Source organism: Lonchura striata, chromosome 2 (assembly GCF_050655825.1).
Source record: "Lonchura striata isolate lonStrDom1 chromosome 2, ASM5065582v1, whole genome shotgun sequence".
NCBI lineage: Eukaryota > Metazoa > Chordata > Aves > Passeriformes > Estrildidae > Lonchura > Lonchura striata.
The window spans coordinates 111,986,169-112,005,538 of NC_140704.1; the positions used below are offsets into that span (position 1 = coordinate 111,986,169).

Sequence of the window (19,370 nt, forward strand, 5' to 3'; positions counted from 1 at the left end):
AGTGCTTTCTGGAAAGTGCTCCTTAGTTCTTGTCTGCAAGTATAGGATAATCTTAAAGCAATGACATTTAATGAATTTTATGCATAATGTTTAAAGTAACAGGCTGCATTTTACACTCAATTTAAATACCATGACCTGTGTTAACAGATGGTAGCCTGTTAGTTCTCAGTAGTGGACAAGGCATACTGTGCATTAACAACTCTTTAATGAGAGCAAGAAAGAGCCAGAAACAAATAGAAACAAAAATAAAACTAATGCATGTATATATTTTCCTAATTTGTATTGCCAGAATTAATTAGAAAAATTTAGTGTGAACTATACTCTAGTTTTTTGTTTTTAATGCAATAAAATTATTGCAACAGATTCCACTGCATTATTTGGCCTCTAAGTGTTCTTCCAGGAATAAAACAATGATTTTGTGCAGACAAGTGGACCAGAAAGTAAAATTCTTTTTATCCAGTTTTATTAAGCCTTTGCTAACTAAAGATCCTTCTTCTCTGTTGTAAGGTCAAAGTCAAAGTAACTTCTCATGACATACACTTCTGAACAACAGAAACATTATGTGGGTATGGCAACGGTTCTGGAACAACTGTTTTCCACTCTTCCCAGGAAGAAGCAGAGCATTTAAAAAATGCAAGCAAGATTATAAAATATAATCAAAACTGTCTTTGCAAACAACATTTGCTATACTTACTATTTCCTGTTGGACATTTCTTAACAGAGCTATTTTGTGGATGAATGGCAAAGCATCAGGCACAGATACTTTCCTGTTAAACATAAGAGAACGTTTCCAGCTGCAGCTAGCAGAACTCACGCACCACATTTCCCTAGCTGACCATAATCAAACCCAAACACCTCCAAACCCTCATTTCTCCTGCATATAATTTACTGAGATGCAGTATGCCCAAACCCAGGGCCCAACAACATGACTCTAAACAACCCCAAGTTCACTTCAGCTGATCCTAAGTGCATGCTTGTATTAGGCCTAGATTATAACACATCTGTCACAGAAAGTATTGCAAACCTTTAACAGCTTCTTCCTCCATCTATGCCCTTACACATGTACACAAAGCTGAGCAAGTTCTTCTATTGTTGGACTATAATCAGTACTGAAATGACCTGATCCATTCTAATAATATTAAATATAAAATTAACTAACACCTGGTATGCACCCCCAGTGCAATTTAATATTAGATCTGATTATTCTTAACCTTAGGTTGCTGATCTTCAGTTACTTTCCTGTATGTTACCCAGTGTCTATGACATGCAGAAAACATCCCCTGATGTGCATGTCAAAATTTCTGGCTATTAGGCCATCATCTGTTATGTTCTAGGGCAATGAATTTCTTTGCTGAGACAAATTTTGCCTTGCTATCACTGTTATTTAAGGAAGTCAATTTTCCAAAGCCAATGACTTTTTTTTTTAAGAGCTCCTCCCCTCTTTCTCCCTTCATTGTCTGCTTGGCTCATAGGAGTTTTTTCCGTGGGAACTGAACTCCTTGCAACCCTTGACTCACCGTATCCCATCCCTGCCAATCCAGGACCTTCTGTGCTGCAACACCCCTAAACAATAACAAAAAAAACCCCAGCCAACCAACCAACCTATCAAAAAACTGAACCAAACAAAAAGGAATCATTGCTCATTTGGAAAAGTCTAGCATTGACCAAGTCTTGTTTGTTTGTTTTTAATTAGAATATTATGGAACTGTAAACATGAAAATTATTATTACCAGTCTCCAGAAAAAAAAAAGTCTATCATTCCCCAAATATTTTGATAACTCATGTCATTTTCCCTTGTAATGGTGCCAAGAGACAAAATCTGTGCCTACTCAGCCTGATTTTGCTAGAGCTATGTGCTGTGAATTCCTGGCAGGATTGTATGATAAAAAGCTGAGTGGTCGACATAAAGAAAATAATTTGAAACAACAAAGCTGTGAGGGAAAAATTGTACTTCTAGAAGCTAGGTTTAATAGAGGTCAGCACTAGTCTTGGATGTTAACATGGGGAGGCTCTCAAGTGATAAGGAAACAATAATTTTTTGTGATTTGAGTGGGGCAGGGGGGAGTGAGAGTTCCTAAAGAACTACTGTTAACAATAATATTTTCTAGGTTGCACTTGCTGCAAAGTATGGCTTTCCACCACAGTATAGGATGCTGCTGCTTCACCTCTTCACTAAATCAAGATCAAGCTAAACATAATCCAAAGCCAAGGCATGTGATATTCTATTCCCCATCACTTTACGCCAAATGAGGCCCATACATGCCTGGGAACAGTTTCATCCATATACAGGGCAGTGCTTAAAATACAGCATATTTTTCAGTTTTCTTGAGTAATGAATGTTACCCAGTGTTTTACAAAAAACTGAAAAATTAATGTTAGCCACTGTTTTACAAAAATCTGAATCTTTAAGCTGATCTGATTATTGACCCTGACTTTCAACAGAAATGAGCAAATTTGGGAGTTTTGGAAGGGGCTTTCTTGATTGTTTATTTTAGATTTTGTTGTTTAAACACAGCATTTGATAGCACCCAGCTAGCTCTGTCTTCTTTGTGGCTGAAGACAGCAACATTCACTCCCACACATATAGCCACAAGGCTCAAGGTTGAAGGAGCTGCGAAGATAAACACTGTGTGCTGATGTGTCATGCATCTTCCCAGTTTCAAACTGACAGATAGGAAATGTCTTGCACGGGAATACTGTAGAATGTAGAAACATTCTTTTTCTTTGAGTTTGCTATTAACATAAATTAGAAATAAATACAAAAAGTGAGACACTTGTCTGAAGAAGTAGGGACTCAAACTTGGAAGCCCAGCCAATATTCATGCTGCTGTGAAATAATGATTATCTTTAAAAATAAAAAAGAACCAAAAATAAAACCAGTTTCTTTCACATTAAAAAAAAAAAAAAAGAAGCCATTAAAGGCACTTCTCTTCTTCCTTGAACCTTTTGCTCCTTGACACAAATCATGTTTTTCTCTAGCTAAATCATACACATCATCTCTCAGACATTAACCCCTTGTACACTAAAACGGCTCCCATTACTTGAAACTTCTCAGTCTCCTGATCTTTATATGCTTTCATACATTGCAAGATGATCCAGAAATATCCTAAATTAATAGCAATAACCTGTTTACATCAGGACCAAATGAGCAAAATGGAAAAGACAGAAATGAAGACTCTATAGACTGTGAATACAAAAAAAAAATTATTCCATTTAGACTCATCTCCATGTACCCCAGTAGCTGACTGTGGTTAGAAGATAGGTTTCCATCTAAAATATTTTGCCTACTAGCAGTCTCTACTTCCACAAAAATAAAGGAAAATAAAGGGGATACTTTAAATAAATACCTATATGTATATACTCACCCTTAAAACAAACATCAGAATTTCTAATTTAATTCCAGTAAGAAACCAAAGCTTTTTCTTGGAATTTTGCAGCGACCACATCACATGTTTTAACAGGACTGTTTGCAATCAAGCAACATATCAAAGCAGTTCAGCATCAGACACAGAGGTAAGCAGCTTTAAATATACTCCAGTAGCAACCACTTGCTCCTCTGAAAACATGCAGTTCATATAAGGAAAATAGAACAAGCCAGGAAAAGAGAAACATTCATCTTTTCATCATAATTCCTAGATAGTAAGTCATATAAGGAGAAACTCAGGGAGCTGAGTTTGTTTATCCTGTAGAAAAGGAGGCTCACAGGAGACCTTATCACTCTCTATAACTTCCTGAAAGGAGGGTGTAGCAGATGGGGATCGATCTCTTCTCCCAGGCAGCGAGTGACAGAATTAGAGGACATAGCCACAAGCTATACCAGGGGCATTCAGGCTGGACATCAGGAAGAATTGCTTCATGGAAAGGGTATTTTAGAATTGAGACTGACTGCCTAGGGAGGTGGTGAAGTCATCATCTTGGAGGTGTTCAAGAAAGACTGCACATGGCAGTAAATGCTAGGTTTTAGCTGTCAATGTCGTTATGAGACAAAGGTCAAATTTGATGATTGTATAAGTCTTTCCCAAACTTAATGATTCTGTGATCTCAATATTTTTCTACTGTCACATCTAAATGATGATTTTCAAGGTGGAAAATAGCTCTCCACCCTTCTTGCTTTGTAAGACTACATTTGTCTTAAATGGTATGCATCATACAATCCATGCCCAGGAGAGACAAGACTGCAGGGCTGTACTGCCCAAATGACAAGCTTTTAAGGAAAGGACATTTTGGAACTGAAGAAGTGCCATGAACCAAATGTTATTAAAAGCAGTAACAATGGTGGACAATAACTGAAAACTAACCACTTCACTCAATGACAGCACGTCCATCAGAAGATTAAAAAAAAGTTGGAAAACAAAGCAAAACTCATATATCATGTTAGAAAAAGAAAAAGCATAGCTACTTAACAGAAAGAATGACTGCTAAGGACTCTGTAAAATCACATTTCCAGATATCAGCCAGATATTCTGCTCTTACAGTCTGACAAACTGGAAAGCAGCATTAAAAACACCCATTACATATTTTCTATCCAATTCAAAGGAGCATTTTGAAAACAATGTTACTGTTAGGCTTTCCAGGAAGAAGGATATCCCAGTTCATAAGTGTTTCACCATCAAGCCAAAAAGCCCTCCAGGGGTAATTACAATTAAAATTTTGAAGTTTAATTCAGTTATATGCCCACAGATACAAGAAAGTTACAAAATCCTCTTCTGAAACTTCTGTTTGAAAACAGGCAAGAAAGAGTATATTCAGGTGCCCTTTGTATAATTAAGGTATGTGCTGTACCTTTCTAGAAGTAGATCTCTGTGGTCTAGGTATGAACAATGCTGTGTGGGCTGTTCAGAGCTTACACACAATAATACATGAAATGTCACCAGCTTCTGCTCAAATATGAAATTGAATATACGGCTAAGAGAAGCCCCAAAACCTCATCCCATTTAGTTTGCTTTATAAAACCAGAATATGGGAGCTGGAATTTCTTCTAAACCAGAAGGATTTATAAAATTAAAAGGGATTTAGCAATAGGAATGCTAAAAGTAAAATCAGTGAAATGCAAGATTAAAATGATTGAATGAAAAAATAAATTAAATGGTTGCTAAACAGCCAGACCTGGGAAGAATATCCTCAGGAATAGATAAATACAGCTTTAAGTGTTATAAAATATGAAATTTTAACATTTTTTTCTTAAAGATTCTGGGATTTGCAACTGCAGAAGACAGGGTGAGATTCTACAATCAGTAGCTCAGGAAACCATTTTCTCTTATATTCAACTTTTACTTGTGTTTTTAGACCATTATGGTTTAAGAAAATATCAATTTCCACCTGTTTCTTAGTAGCTTTTTTCCTGAAAAGGCAATTTTTCTCTCCCTACAGCTTCCATCTACTGAAAGCTGGATGTGAAGAAAGGAAACACATTCTATGTTATAACAGAGAAATTAACCTAATAAAATTTTGTAGCATTTCTGGGATTTCAATACCTGTGTAATTGTTCACCAAGCAGCATTTAAATCCTATTAAATGATCCTATTAAATATTCTTTCTTTAATGCTTCAGTCCAATAATGGGGCAGATTTAAAAAATAAAACAAAACAAAGAAACAAAAAGATTTCACACACAAAACACAGCATATTCCAACCAGCAGGCTAAAACCTAAATAGACCCAGACTCATTAGAACAGCCTCATTAGTGACTGGGCATTGTAAACCTGAAGTTTTTTATACCATCCCAGTGATGCTCTCCAGCAGACTTAGGAAGACTCCCATAAACTACCTAGTACTTTGACAGCAGAAATATTTCAATCTTTCTAGAAGAATTAAATGATTCATAATTAATAACCTTTATTAAGCAGTGTTCTTTTCACCTTTATCTACAAACCTCTTTTCTACAAACATATTATTTTAATATATTTTCTGATGATTGTCTAGAAAAACTATGGCTTCCATGAAACAAGTGCCTTTGCAATTCATCACATAAGAATGATTCTTTAAGCCACATCAATGTTTCTTCACTCAAAGTTTAAATAAAAATAAACAAAACAAGAGTAAATAAAGACCAAAAGAGTAAATAAACAACAAAACAACAAATAGTAAATATTATCATGTGTTCACACATATTCAATTGCTATTTAGAATACCAAGATAAGAAAAAAAGGCACTCCGTGGACTCAATATATCTTCAGATTACTGAAGGACCCAAAAGACCCCCTTGAATTACCAAATCTGGCAAGGTGGGGAAAAAAGCCTGCCTGTTTATGCCAAGGAATAGGTATAATGGCTACAACCTGGATGGCTAAAGGAATAGCAGACTAAATTTTGAAAGTTCATGCTAAGAATTGCACAAAAGCACAAAAATTTTAAAAAATATGTGATTGTTATCTGATTTTTTATTGTGTTTCTTTACAAAAGGAAGACCTGTGGTCTGATGAATGGGTATAAGGTCTATGTCAGGAAGTTTCTCAAGAGATAGATGCACAAAATTGCAGGAAAACACACGGACTGCAGAGGGATTGCCTGGGCATCCACTGATGCTACAGAACTGATACTTTGCAAAGTGAAGAGAAAGGGCATGGAAAACATCTTGGTATCCTTAAGGTGAGATACCAAACTGCTGGGAAAGAGGAGATGCAGACTTCTTCACTCTTCGGAACCAGAAATCTATGTGAGGGCAGTGTATCCTTTTAATTAGTGGTAAGACTACACTATTCTAAAGTGGTCATAAAAAATTACACAAACTTTGAGAGAAGGGAAAAAAACCCACAAGGCAAAACCCCAAAAAATAAACCCAGCATACCATTCTAATCTGAAAGATATCCTCAGATTATTTTGTAGCAGTCACACTAAATCACATCAGTCCCCCTAAAAAGGAAGAGTTTTAAAGTACAAAATTAGAACCCCTATCCTAAAACTCTAATTCTTGTCTCTAATATTCATATTTCAGGATTAAATTGCAAGTGTCCTTTGTACCCCAAAATCCCCTAATTCAGGTAATTCATGGTACAGAAATCAACATCAGCCCTGAGACCCAGCAGCTTGCTTCATCTGAATAAGATCAACAGTGCTGGAAATTTCTAAGCATGAACAAACAGTGATTACTTCTTAATCAGTGCCACAACATTTGATGCTTACACTGCATAATGCAAGACTGTGTGGAGAACTGTCAAGTAAAGCTGTAGGATCCAGCTGAATTCACATCAAGCTTCATTAATGTATGTGAATTTATATACAATGAATATATTTATATATGGAGAACATGAAGTGCTCCATATTTACCACATTATCAATGTTGTCAATTAAATTTTCATCCAGATGTAGCCTGTATATATTGATGCTTACACTGGACTCCTGACAAGTCTGTTCCAAATTACTCCACTGAGGTGAACTGAAGCTACCCAACAGAAGTAAAGATTTATCATCCTGTCTTTATACACTCCATGCCCAGAGCCAAACCAAGAAACTCCCCTGTTCTCTCACTCTGCTAATGTCTCTGAAAAGCCATCAGAGAGGACTACCATGTAGCTAGCAGCTGTTTCTTAGACATCTTTAAATTAAAGATTTTCCCCTTTTTAAGGAATAGGGATGACAAACACGACTAGAAATATTCTGAAGAGTCCAAGCACAGTGGGAGGCAGCAGAAGACACGGCTGTGCTGAGAAGTGCATCCAGCTGCTCAGCCTGCAGGTGCATCTGGAGTAGACGGACAGGATGAAAAATTAGAGGTGTTCCTGGGCTGGATACATTTGAGTAATGAGGGAAGTTCGTAAAAATAAATCAGAGAAAAACATGTTTGGATAAGATCAGTCTAGAGCAAAATAAGACAAACAGGGGAATCAAATCATAGTTGAGATCTCAGTGATGTGAACAGGAAGTAGAAATAAGAGATCCAGAAAGAGAGAAAGCAAACTATGTATAAAAATTGGCATTGGATCTAGTGTAAAAAACTGTGAATAGCTAGAAAAAGTGGCAATAAAAATGGCAAGTGTGAAAGAAAACAGTCAAACTTTAAACCAGTAAGCCAAACATTATTAAAGGAATTGAAAAATACCATATAATTTTCCAGTTCTCTCAAAAAAAAAAATCTGATGTGGAATAATTCACAGCACAGTTAGGAGAGCCTGAGAAGTAAGCATGAACATTACAAACCACAAAAAATCAAAATTCACTATCGCTTCCAGAGATTGTGATTTATAAGGGCTCCGGATATTCAGAAGAACGGGGTGATAAGGAGAAGCATTTCACAGCTGCAAAACAGATACTTTCCTTAACTCAAACACATCCAACTTTCCATCCCTTCAGCAACCAAATGCAAACATGAATGCTGTAGGTCTTGAGCAGGGCACTTTGGAAGATAAAAATAGTTCTGCCTACAACAAACACTTGTCTTTACAGGCTCATAGCACGGCAATTGAGAAGCACGAAGCGCACTTTCCATTTCCTAGCAGAACTTCACCTCACATGCTCAGCCACTTGCAGATTAAAACTAGCTGTCTTACAGCTGTGCAGCTAGTGAGAGGATTAAAGGAACACATAAAATCTTTGCAAAGATACTTGTCAGTTTAGGATTCTCCAGATACAGCTCATTCCCAAAAAAGCCACAGTGCACAACGCATGGCAATACAGAAAACAGAGCAGAAGAGGGGAAAAAAAAAATTGCAAAATGTCCATAACTAAACTAATGTATATTGTGAATATGCAAATATGTTCCATTTCATATCAACTCTAAAGCAGCATACAGGAGGGGAGCATTAGAGAATTGCACTGCAGAAGGTTTAGGGGAGATACAGGTGTTTGAAATAAAAAAAGAATGGCTCTCTAAATGTTAAATTGGAACGAAAAGCAAGAACAAACACCAAAGAATGAGTTTTTTCCATGCTCTTGCCAATGTGCATGACCATATACATTCTCTACTGCTACTGTAGAGAATGCCAAAATTCTTTTTTTTTTTTTTTTTTTGGATCTTGATGAAGTGCTGTCACAACAGCAGTCCAGTGAGATAAAAGGGCACAAAAACTGCAGTCACACTTTAAGCTCACTAACCATTCTGTTATACTCTGATAGCTTCCATTTTATTAGAGAAATGCTTCCACATGGAAATGGCTTATGTGTGCAAGGAGAAGCCTCTCCTGAAGAAGATTATAGCAATATATCAAAGAAAACCCCAAAGAAAGCATCTGGTTGGCCAAAAGAACAGAGTCTGTCCTAATTCAACCTTTATTTTATTTTCCCTGCTTCTTTTTAATGGTAGAGAAATACATACAAAAGAAAGGAGTCAAAAAACTGAAGTGAGAAACAGCAACAAGGAGCACTGCAAGGAAAGAAAGGTTAATTACAGCACAAGAAAAGATGCAAGGAATGTGAAGAATGTCAGCAAGTAAATAAATCAATAATCTACAGTCATCATCTACATTCCTGAGCTTCCTGAAATCAAAGATATCTGGCCCTAACATTCCTGACAACAGTAGAGATTTTCAAGGAAGACCCCCCTCTGTTTCATGCTCAGTTTCTGCCAGCACCCTTCTGTCAACAACTGATTATAAGGGGGCCTTTCCAAAGGGAGCCTGTAATACCTCTTACAACAGTTTTATTAATACAAGCTTGTGAATACTTTGGGACAGCACAGAAAAATTAACAAGGCAGAATTAATGCTGTGATCATTGCACTTAGTTGAAAAAAACTTCAAGGTCATTGTCAAACAACTGCAGAAATTATGCACTATATTTCCCCCTCAACACTGCTCTCTAAAACATACTGGAGCCTAGCAGCTCATGGAATAACAGTACAAATCAATAAAGCTAGAGACTAATGTGGTTTTACAGATCTACTTCTTCACAATGGCGTCAACATACTATAAAATAGGAGTTTTACAGGGGAAATGGAAGCTGAGTGAGAGAGATGAGAGGATCTAAAAGTCAAGACTCAACAAGTTGGAAACAAACAAAAAAACACTGACAAAAAAGCCCAAGCGTATATACCAAACAATCAAAAAAACCCAAAAAACCCAAAACCCCCAACAAAACCTTGAAAACAAAACCCTAACTCCCCAATAAAAGTATACAAGTAAAATCAAGGATATGCCCTCAATAAGGTGACGTAACAGAAGTATACCTGCAGAGCACAACCATGGAGGACCTTACTGACATGCATTTTGTGGAAGGCTACTGAGCTTCCAGTAGGGGTTGAGGTAAATAACCTGGTTTAGTTTAGTTCATAAGAGAATCTAGATCAAGCTGGGGTTCAAGCCAAAACATCACAATTCAGAAGTGCAATCCTGAGCCAATGCTAACTCAGATTTATCTGAAGTTGCTATATATAAAAAGACTTCTAAGCTCAGTCTCAAACAAGCAACAAAAAAGAAAGGGAAAGGATGATTCCATGAGCACTGCTGCTTAGAAGACCACTTTTATCTATAAAACACAGCAGTTGTTCTCCAAAAATTTCTTAACCATACAAAATGTAATGTACAAAACCCACAACAAATCATCATAGAGAATAATTTCTAAATTGGACATGCAGAATGCTTTTGCAACAGTTGCTTTTGCAAATGAAGCTGATACAATACAATTAGGTAGCTGGGGGCATCTTTTCATGTGACTGCAGAAATTTCTTAATTAAGTGTAGCAATTAAAATGAGTCTATTTTCAATACCATTTTACTTCCAAAGCCGGGGTGGGGGGATGGGGACTCCACCCCCAACTGTCCTCAATATGTTTTATGGTAATCTTAAAATAACAGATGCAACTGTGTTAAAAAAAACCAAAAAAACCCCAAAAAAACCCCAAACATAAACAAAACCAAAAGAGAAAGCCTAGTGTACCTGTATGCTGTTCTTCAATCCAAGCTTGCAGATACATGAAGAGGAGTAGACCAGCTACTCCAAACAGCAGTACAGACACGAAGACTTGTCTTAGGTTCATGACCCTACAAGGGAGCTTTTCTTCAGCTTTCAGAAGGACTCATTGCTCACTTCTCTGAAGTCTTCAGCATGCCTGCATCTTCTTCGGTGTCTTCCCCAGAGACACCAACCTGGGATAACAAGAGAAGGAGGTTGTTCTTGTGTTACATTTTTATTCTTCACCAGAGACTGTGTTAACAGCATACTATATACAAGCTGGAACTCTTACAAGCTATTGCTTTCAATGCTTATATTTCTGCTCACAGTCTCAATGCTCTACCCTGAGATGAGTTCCAAGCAGATGCATTTCTCAAAGTGGCTGAAAAGACCATTCGACCTCCTGAAGAGCAAAGGTCACCTGCTGTCATAACAGAGGGAGGTAATGACCCAAATGAGGTCACTGGGTGTTACACCAATTCCCCACTCTGCCCACCAACCATCACAGCTGGGAAGTAACAGCAAGCAGCTGGAGCCTCCCAGGTAGATGGGTCACAATTCAAGAGGCTGCCAGTCCCATGTGATGGGCAACCCAGCATCCCAGCTTCTGACTGTATAATCGTGTGTCCTTGAGGATGGATCACCCCACAACATGACCACTCCACTTGGAGAGCCCCAGCATTGGTTCAGCCTGTGCAATGATGTTCCCCTCAAATATGAATCCAAGTTGAGTTTTGCAGGATTAGGAAATGTCAGCGTAAGATGGTATCAGTAATAGAGCAGAAAATTAATTAATGGCTCAACTTTTTATTCAGCTCTGTTTTGCAATATGGAGGGGGAGTTATCAGGAACTCAATTCTTGACACCAAGTTTAATGGAAACAAGTTCAACTGTAAAAACCTATCAAAAAGATTACTTTATTGAACAGCACTGGACCCAGAGGAAGTAATTTACCTGATATCCTGCATGTACCATAAAGGGGTCATAAAATTAATTTTATAACATCAGAACATGAAGACACTGTGGAACACTAGAGGACAACTCCTTAAGCTGAATAAGAATGTGCTCACTTTGAAGCATTAGTAGCTGAAGAGCAGTTATTGAAACTGGCCTGCACAGAAAAATAAAATGCTTTAAAATTCAACATAATGGACACTGTTGTCAGTGCATATGACAGAAGTGTCTGATGAACTACCACAAAGAGTACTAGGAAAAACTCAGGCTTTTCAAGGAATACAGCCTAGTGGTAGCCTACCTATTCAAAAGATAAATCTGTTAAATACACAGAAAAGAAAATGCAGCCACTTAACAGTTATTCTGAATCAGACAAATACTCTATGTTCTACAAGTTTGTATTTTTTAATAACTCAGCACTGTTACATCTATAATTGCTGAGTTTCTAAAAATACAGTACACATAAAGCTTAGCAGGAACTCCCATTAAAAACAGCTGTTGAATGAACAAAGTAACTATGTTAGAAAGACGCAAAAGATTTCAAGAACAACAAAACTGTTTAGGACTTTTCAGATTTTTTTTCAATTCTGTGCCATTAAACTGTACACTTCTCTTAAGCACAAACTTGCCTGCAGAAAACATAAGCCATGGTTTAAATATTAATAATTTTATGTGTAATTGTTCTTTAAAGACAGATAGCTAGACATTAACAGACTGTAAATTTTCTGTCTGAAGTCTTTTTTTCTGAGGGTCATGAAGCAACTGGTTCAAACCAGGCACATGAAAGGAAGGTGATAGAGGCTTTATTCATAACCTTGCTCTTTCTGCTTTGTTTCTATAAAGAGGGAATTTCTTATATGTTATATGCAAGTACCTGTTTGCTACTATTATGACGATGCACAGGATTGGAAAGAAGCAGTGAAGATTGGGCAAAAACAGAGAAAATGCTTGGGAAATGCTGTGAAATGCTTTTTGTATAGGTGTGGAGCCTCCTTTCACCCAGCTCTTCATCAGCTGCTATCACTTGCACCTTTTTTTCTTACAGTGCTCTCAGCACTCTCAGACTTGCAGTGCTCTTTATCTACACTACAAGCCTACTTAGGGCTTTGCACATAACTTCAGTGCTGCAGCAAATGCACTGTTTGTATGTCTTCAAAAGTCACTCTGCTGATGAGACAGAAGCTTCCCACCATAAGCAATGCTTCAAGAAGTCACAGAATCGACAAATACAAACCTCTTCTGTTTCCAGCAAACAAAAGCTGTGTTGTTCATGTAACAGGACATTGACAGCATCTGGATTAGGAGGAAAAAAAGCAGCAAATAAAAAGATATGAAGATCTGAATATATCATTGAAATAAATTACTTCGAGGTACTAGAAAGTGGGAATCAGTTTTCTTGCTGTTTGGGATTTGCAAGTTTCTCTCATAATAACATGTTGAGGAATCCAGACACACGCAACAACAGCGCATGCTTCCAAATAAGCCCATTTCTGTGATGTTGCTTTCTTCCTTCTCTGACTACACAAAGCTCCCATATATTCAGCCCTTCTTTCTGAAAAACAGCATCCTTGAGTGGGCGAGCAAAACTTTCTTAGGCCACATGGACGATGCTGAAAGGAAAGTATCTCACACCACATCTCCATGAACATTTCTGACACTTGTAGGCTGGCACTGCTGCTTTCTCCAGCCATTTGCTCTCATTCTCTTGCCATCACCATGAGTGCTTTCTGACCAAGTTTAACCAAATCATAGCCCACAAAGAATTTATCAAGGAAAGGTGCCAATGGTTTTTCCTTTAGCAGTAGCTGGTATCACATATGTCCATGACCCATGACAGCATAGGATATAGAGGTGACCTTGCCCAAACACCATCATGGTTGTATGCAGCGTCATCTACAAGCCCTGAAAGGTGATGATGAAAATGCACAGCAAAATAAGGAGCACTTTTAAGCAATTTAATCTGTTAAAAAGTGCAATTTAATCTGTTAATAAGAAAACAGATGCTTTTCTCTTATGTTAGTTTTGGCTTTGAGTGGAAAGAAGTTTGTAAAAGGATACAGAAGTTCAAGGTGTTTTTCTTTCTTTTTCATTTTGAACTACCAAACACACCCTAAGGCAGATTCACTCCACCATCACAGTCAATGTAATTATCTTTGTATCAAGAGTTTACATGCTGCTTGCAATTAGTTTAATTTATATGAAACTGCATTCTTCATTTACATGTTGACTAAGTTTTAAGATTAGTTTTAAAAAAGAGTAACATTACTTTAAATTAAGACTACTGATTTTAGATCAGGTTAGAATCTAAATACATCAAACATAACTATTCTGCTACCTTATAAGACTTTAAAGGTTTTTCAGCTTGAATGAGTAGTTTAATTTATTTAACACAGTGATTTGTAGCCCATATATAAAAAAATTATAGTGACATTTAAAAAAGTCTGTGTCTGTGAGTCTTCTAGAAGAACTTGAAAAATGGCTGCACAATACTGACAAATTTGCTCCCTTTGTATTAAAAAGCAATGGTTGTGGATTATAACCTGGGCAAAAGGAAGTACCTGCAAATATTCTTTAATCAAGATAAATGCTAGCAGTTACTTTCAACCCAAGTATTTTCAAAAAAGATCAGCCATATCCAGACAGAAGCTCAGCATCCCTGCTTAAGCTGTGAATCTTTTTTTTTTTGGTTCTAGTTCTGGGCAACATGACTCCCCTGGGTGATACTTTGACCATCCTTGCTGGATGGTTCTTGCTATGTAGGAATTAATGTAGCCTGAGAAACTGGTCTGTGCCTTCCATGTATGCTGAAGTAGGTTCTTGCTTTTGCCCAACATCACCCCAATCTCTTTGGGATGTATGGACCTCAATGTCCTACCTGTTTGAACTCAAGTTCTGCATCCCAAAATTTTAAGTTATTTTGAGTACTGGAGAGAGATTATTACATGTCCTTATCCATCATGGAGAAACAATAAATCTGGCAGACAATAGCACTATGCATCTTAGATGACAAACACAGCAAAAATTTAGAAATTTTACAGGCCTGTAGTCATTCACTTCTGAGTCCATGTTGCTTAACATTTTTCAAATATTAAAAGTTTCAAGAATCCTCATTCTACTGATGTAAAAGCCTTGTGTTTTCCTCATTGTGTTTTGGGGTCAAATAGGTACATTCCTGTGCAGAGCCAACAAAAGCAATTGAAATAACACAGTCACCCAAAAATGAGGAAGAGTGTACCTCCTGCTTTTGGCATGATTCCTCCTTTCAGTATGTCATCCAACATTTTCTTCCTTGCAATCAAATATACCTGCAGCCGAGGAGAGGCACCTCAGCATTCAGGCACCCTTCCTGGCTCCCTCCTATTCTAGACCACACAAAACCAATGACATCTGGTCAGCATGTTAGGCTAACTTTGGATTTCCTTGCCACCATGCCACTCACCATCACCTAGTTCCAGAATCAAGGACATACACACAAATGCAAAACATTAGGTTGCTTTCTATTTAGAAACCTTTCCTTTTAATTTCAGCTTTATTTTCCTTCACCTGGAAATCAAGAATATTAAGATGCAGGGTTAACTAGCAAAATACAGATTAAAAAAATCCAGCAATCTTCATAATGGTCAAAACATTCATATTACTGTGGGATACTATAGATTTCCACCCACTCAGTATCTCCTTAGACACAACTGAATTAATGAAAACAAAATAAGAAAAAGAACACAGAAAGCTACTGCAACTGCACAGTTTGGGGGTTCTTAATTTTCTTCCTTCCTTCCTTACCTCAAGAAGCACTACATTTTCTCCACTGGAGTTATCACGGCAAGAAAATTTTGCAGTGAGGAATGTTCTGATGGACACTGGCCCAGACTACTTTCAGCTCAGTCAGTAGAAGGAAGCAAGGATATCTTCTCACTTCAATGCTCCCCCTCCTCCCTCACTTCTCATCTGTTAGCTCATGTCCTACTTCACATGCAGATGATCCTCCAGGATCACCTTTCCACTGCCCACATCTCAACTTTCTGGCTTCACAACGACTAGCGCAAGGCAGAGCTCCAGCTCTTAACAATGCTTGCACAGTTCCTTTATCAGGTAGTCCTACTTTTTTTTCTGGTTTATTACAGAGGTTGCTAGAAGTAAACATATGGTATTTGCTATTTTCTATCTCTAAGCAAGTTATGCTGAATGTTAGGTCTGGGTGAAATCAAAGGCCTTATAGATATTTGAATTAAATGAGTAAGCAGGTCAAGACAGTCAAACAGTGGTGCTGAGAAACTTTGTAAAAAAAATTAAAAAAGAGAACCAGTCAACCCCTCACCAAACACCCCCCCATATAAACAAAAGCAAACAACAAAACCCAAACCAAACCAAAATTTCCATAAGGGAGTTTCTCCTGTCCATAGGAATTTTATAGGGGTATATAGACAGCATACAGGCCCACCTGTTTCATCAGTCCTGCTGACACTTCAGCAACTTCTTCACCTGAAGAGCTGCTTACAAGAAGGCTGTGTAAAAGTATAATTGAAGACACCATCTGGCCTGCACAACTTTTATTACTGGCAATAACAGAAGATTACTACCTACCAACACTGCAAATCAAGTTAAGAGAATTCTGTAAGAGTTCCATAAGACACAAATAATGAAATATTTTTTTTATGAAATATACAGGGATTTGTCTTCAAAGGAGAGATCTGTTTTTATCAAAGTGAGCATTCTTCGCTCAACCACTGTCAATTATGAAACAATAGAGCCCCTTTAAAAAATAGAGCTTAAAAATTTGAAATTTTAATAGCAGTCAGGAAATTTCAAACATCAACATCACCAAAGTAACTTCCCACCCAGTCAACTTGTATATATTTAACATTTTTCAACTTCACTTTCCCTTGTTATATAGCAGACCACAATGTTATAGCAATTACAATTTGATTTAAATGCACTTTATAGCATACAACATATTATACAAAATTAATAGAGTGGCAAAGAAAATATGGTTTGCATTTGATTTCGCTGTTTTAATCTATTAACATCACCAGTTCCTCATTATCCTTTTGATATATTTACAAAGGAAAAAAAATCCATTTAATGAAACAATGGGTGTAAGTTAGACTCATTGCTTCTGAGAACACGCACACCACTTACCTGGTCCTGATCCTCAACCATAAATCCTGCTAAACTTCAGACCATGTCAGTTTAATGCACATAGTAACTTGCCTCAGACACTTGTAGATTAATTTAAAGCTGCAGTTTCAGACAAACAAAAGTTATGATTGTGTTAAGAACAGATAAATGCCAAGTTGTCTTACCCATGTGTATGCAGGTTGACACATCAGCATCATGGAACGTTTTGGCTACTTACAGAGAATAGAGAAGACACTGAAAGCATCAGGTCTGGAACTTCACCAGTTCACCAGAATATTCAGTTTCGAGGGTTTCATCCTACAGCTGCTGGACATCTCGCTTCAAAAAGGAAAAATCATTATTATTCTCAGTAACATTTCCCAGTCAGGACTGAGGGACCTCAGCAGAAAAAGGCAAGTTTGGCATGCTTAGCTCTTACCTGTCTGAAGCACTCCTGGGAGTCAGCGAGCAGTCCCATGGAAGTCGCCTGGATTTTGGGAAGTAAAACAAAAATACTGCTCACGAGACAGCAACTTGATGGCTCTCAGTCTTCTAACCGGATTATAGGTGGGATTTCTTTCCACTCTCAGGAAAAGGAACATTAGCAAAAGGACTGTGTCAAAGCCAGATCTTCCCTTTTTTGAACTGTTGAAATGATACGATCTTGTTTATGGACTGCAGTGAACCGGACGGGGGGCTATCAGCATGCCAACAGGACTCGCAGCCTACCCCAGTCATTCACACTACTGCTAGAAAACGCACAGGCAAAATACCAGTCCATTTTTTTTTTTTTTTAATTTTGGAGACGTGCCACGAATTCCCGATTCCCGGTGTGTGACGAAGGACGGGGGTGCGTGTGGGCGTAGGGAGTCAGCAGAAAAGTTGCTCGGTGCGCGGAGCGGGGGCTCTGCGACCCCCTCAACTTCTGGGGACGCTCCGCAGCCCCTCGGGGCCGCTCCCGGCGCTGGAGCCCCTCGGCACGGACACGCCGGGGGCCGGGGCTGACCCTCATTCCCCGGGGCCGGTCCGCGCTGAACGTACCGGGACGGCCGCGCCGCCGCCTCCGGCCCCGCCGCTCCGAGTCCCGGCGCCGCGGGGCCGGGCGGTGCCGGCGGGGAGCGGCTGCCGCCGGGGCCGCGGAGATCCGCCGCCAGCTCGCCCACCCTCCGCCCGCCCCAGCGGGGCTGCCGCCCCTCACCTGCCGCCGCTCCCGGGACGCTCTTCCGCAGCGGTGCCTACACAGAAACTTTCCTCGCCAAACTTCGCGGCCGGGCGGGCTGGGGAGGGGCCCCGGCGGGCAGGGACACCCCCGGCCGCAGCGGGGCAGGTGAGTGCCCCCGGCCAGCCCCGTGCGCCCGCTCCGCCCGTGACATCGCGCTCCCTCCCCGCCGCCCGGAGATGAGGAGTTCTGCTAAAAGGTTTTGTTTGCTGCTACATATGCAGGGGTAGCTCTCCCTGTGCTGGCGAATAAATATGTCTAAGCTGCCAGGTACAGGCAACTCATCTCTTTAATTAGCTACTAAAACAGGTAGTGTAGAAACTTTATTGTCGTCTATGGGAAACAGGATGACAGAGAAAAATGTTTAATTAGTGCTTATTGGAGCTTCACGTGTGCCTTGCAAACCTTATCTGCTTATTGTGACAATAGACCAACCATGTAGATAAATGGCATTATCTCTCTTTAACGGGAATATCTCTTTGCTTACATTTCTTCAGGGGAGTTCTTGAAGAAATAGCTCCTAGCCCTTGCTAAGGTGCGGTAAGCACAGAGGAGTTCTGACTTTCCAAAGCCGCGCTCAGACGACTTCTGTCAGTGTCACTCTCCTTCAGGCATTTCCATTTGTGATCCTAGAGCTACCTCAGAAACAGACACCTAAAATGCTCCCTGATTCACTGCCCCATTGCTCACTTATGGCGTTCAGGCCTCTCCTGGAGTAACAGTAATGTAACCATTCATGTTTTTGCAACATCTTTTACTCCGACAGGTCTCAAATCATCTCACGCGCTGTTGGGACAGCACGCAGCGGTCTCTTCCCCAACCAGCGCAGCACCGCCTCCGGTAGGAAGCTAAGCAGCGCCCACCCGCTGAAGCCCAGCGTTCCAGAGCAAGAGGGTAGGGAGCTGGGTGCTGCTCAGATTTCCAAGGGGGGTTAACTAGGCAGAGAGTGTAATTACCCTGTCCAAAGCTTACATGTTCGTTGAAAAGTGCTCCGGGATCTGTAACGGCCATAGGCAGCCAAGACCTGTGTGCAGGGATGTTCCCTTGGATTTTCAATCCTGGCACTAAACTGTCCTGCCCTTGCTTAGTTTGGGTTGTGTGAATACATATAACCTCACCGTGGTGCTATAAATTTTCTCTGGTTTATCTCACTTAAGGGTCTCCCTAGTCACAGTTCATTATAGGAGCTAGTAGCTCAGAGAAAGCCTAGGGAGAGAAGATTTTTTTCCCTTAAACCCAACCATGGATCCATTTTAAAGTT

The 19,370-nt window shown here is 39.2% G+C and overlaps 1 protein-coding gene and 1 long non-coding RNA gene across 11 annotated transcripts in view; one reads left to right on the top strand and one right to left on the bottom strand.

The window, feature by feature from the left end:
* LOC144246462 (uncharacterized) overlaps window positions 1–5,532 on the top strand; it is an 89,098-nt gene extending 83,566 nt beyond the window's left edge. For all 3 annotated transcript variants that reach the window (XR_014952883.1, XR_013340127.2, XR_013340126.2), the window contains 2 exons: window positions 3,438–3,513; window positions 5,371–5,532. This is a non-coding gene — a long non-coding RNA (uncharacterized LOC144246462). The remainder of the gene's footprint in view (window positions 1–3,437; window positions 3,514–5,370) is intronic.
* CHST9 (carbohydrate sulfotransferase 9) overlaps window positions 1–18,924 on the bottom strand; it is an 87,119-nt gene extending 68,195 nt beyond the window's left edge. The window contains exons 1-6 of one of the 8 annotated variants that reach the window (XR_014952882.1): window positions 18,089–18,924; window positions 17,330–17,377; window positions 17,129–17,229; window positions 13,010–13,068; window positions 10,807–11,015; window positions 695–767 (exon numbers count right to left, since the gene is read on the bottom strand). Coding sequence is in view for 6 of the 8 variants with exons in the window: in XM_085572034.1 (XP_085428160.1) it covers window positions 10,807–10,906 (100 nt within the window). In the remaining 2 variants the exon portion in view is untranslated. The other 7 variants (XM_085572039.1, XM_085572034.1, XM_085572036.1 and 4 more) reach the window with 7 other exon arrangements.
* Between the last annotated feature and the right edge of the window lie 446 nt (window positions 18,925–19,370).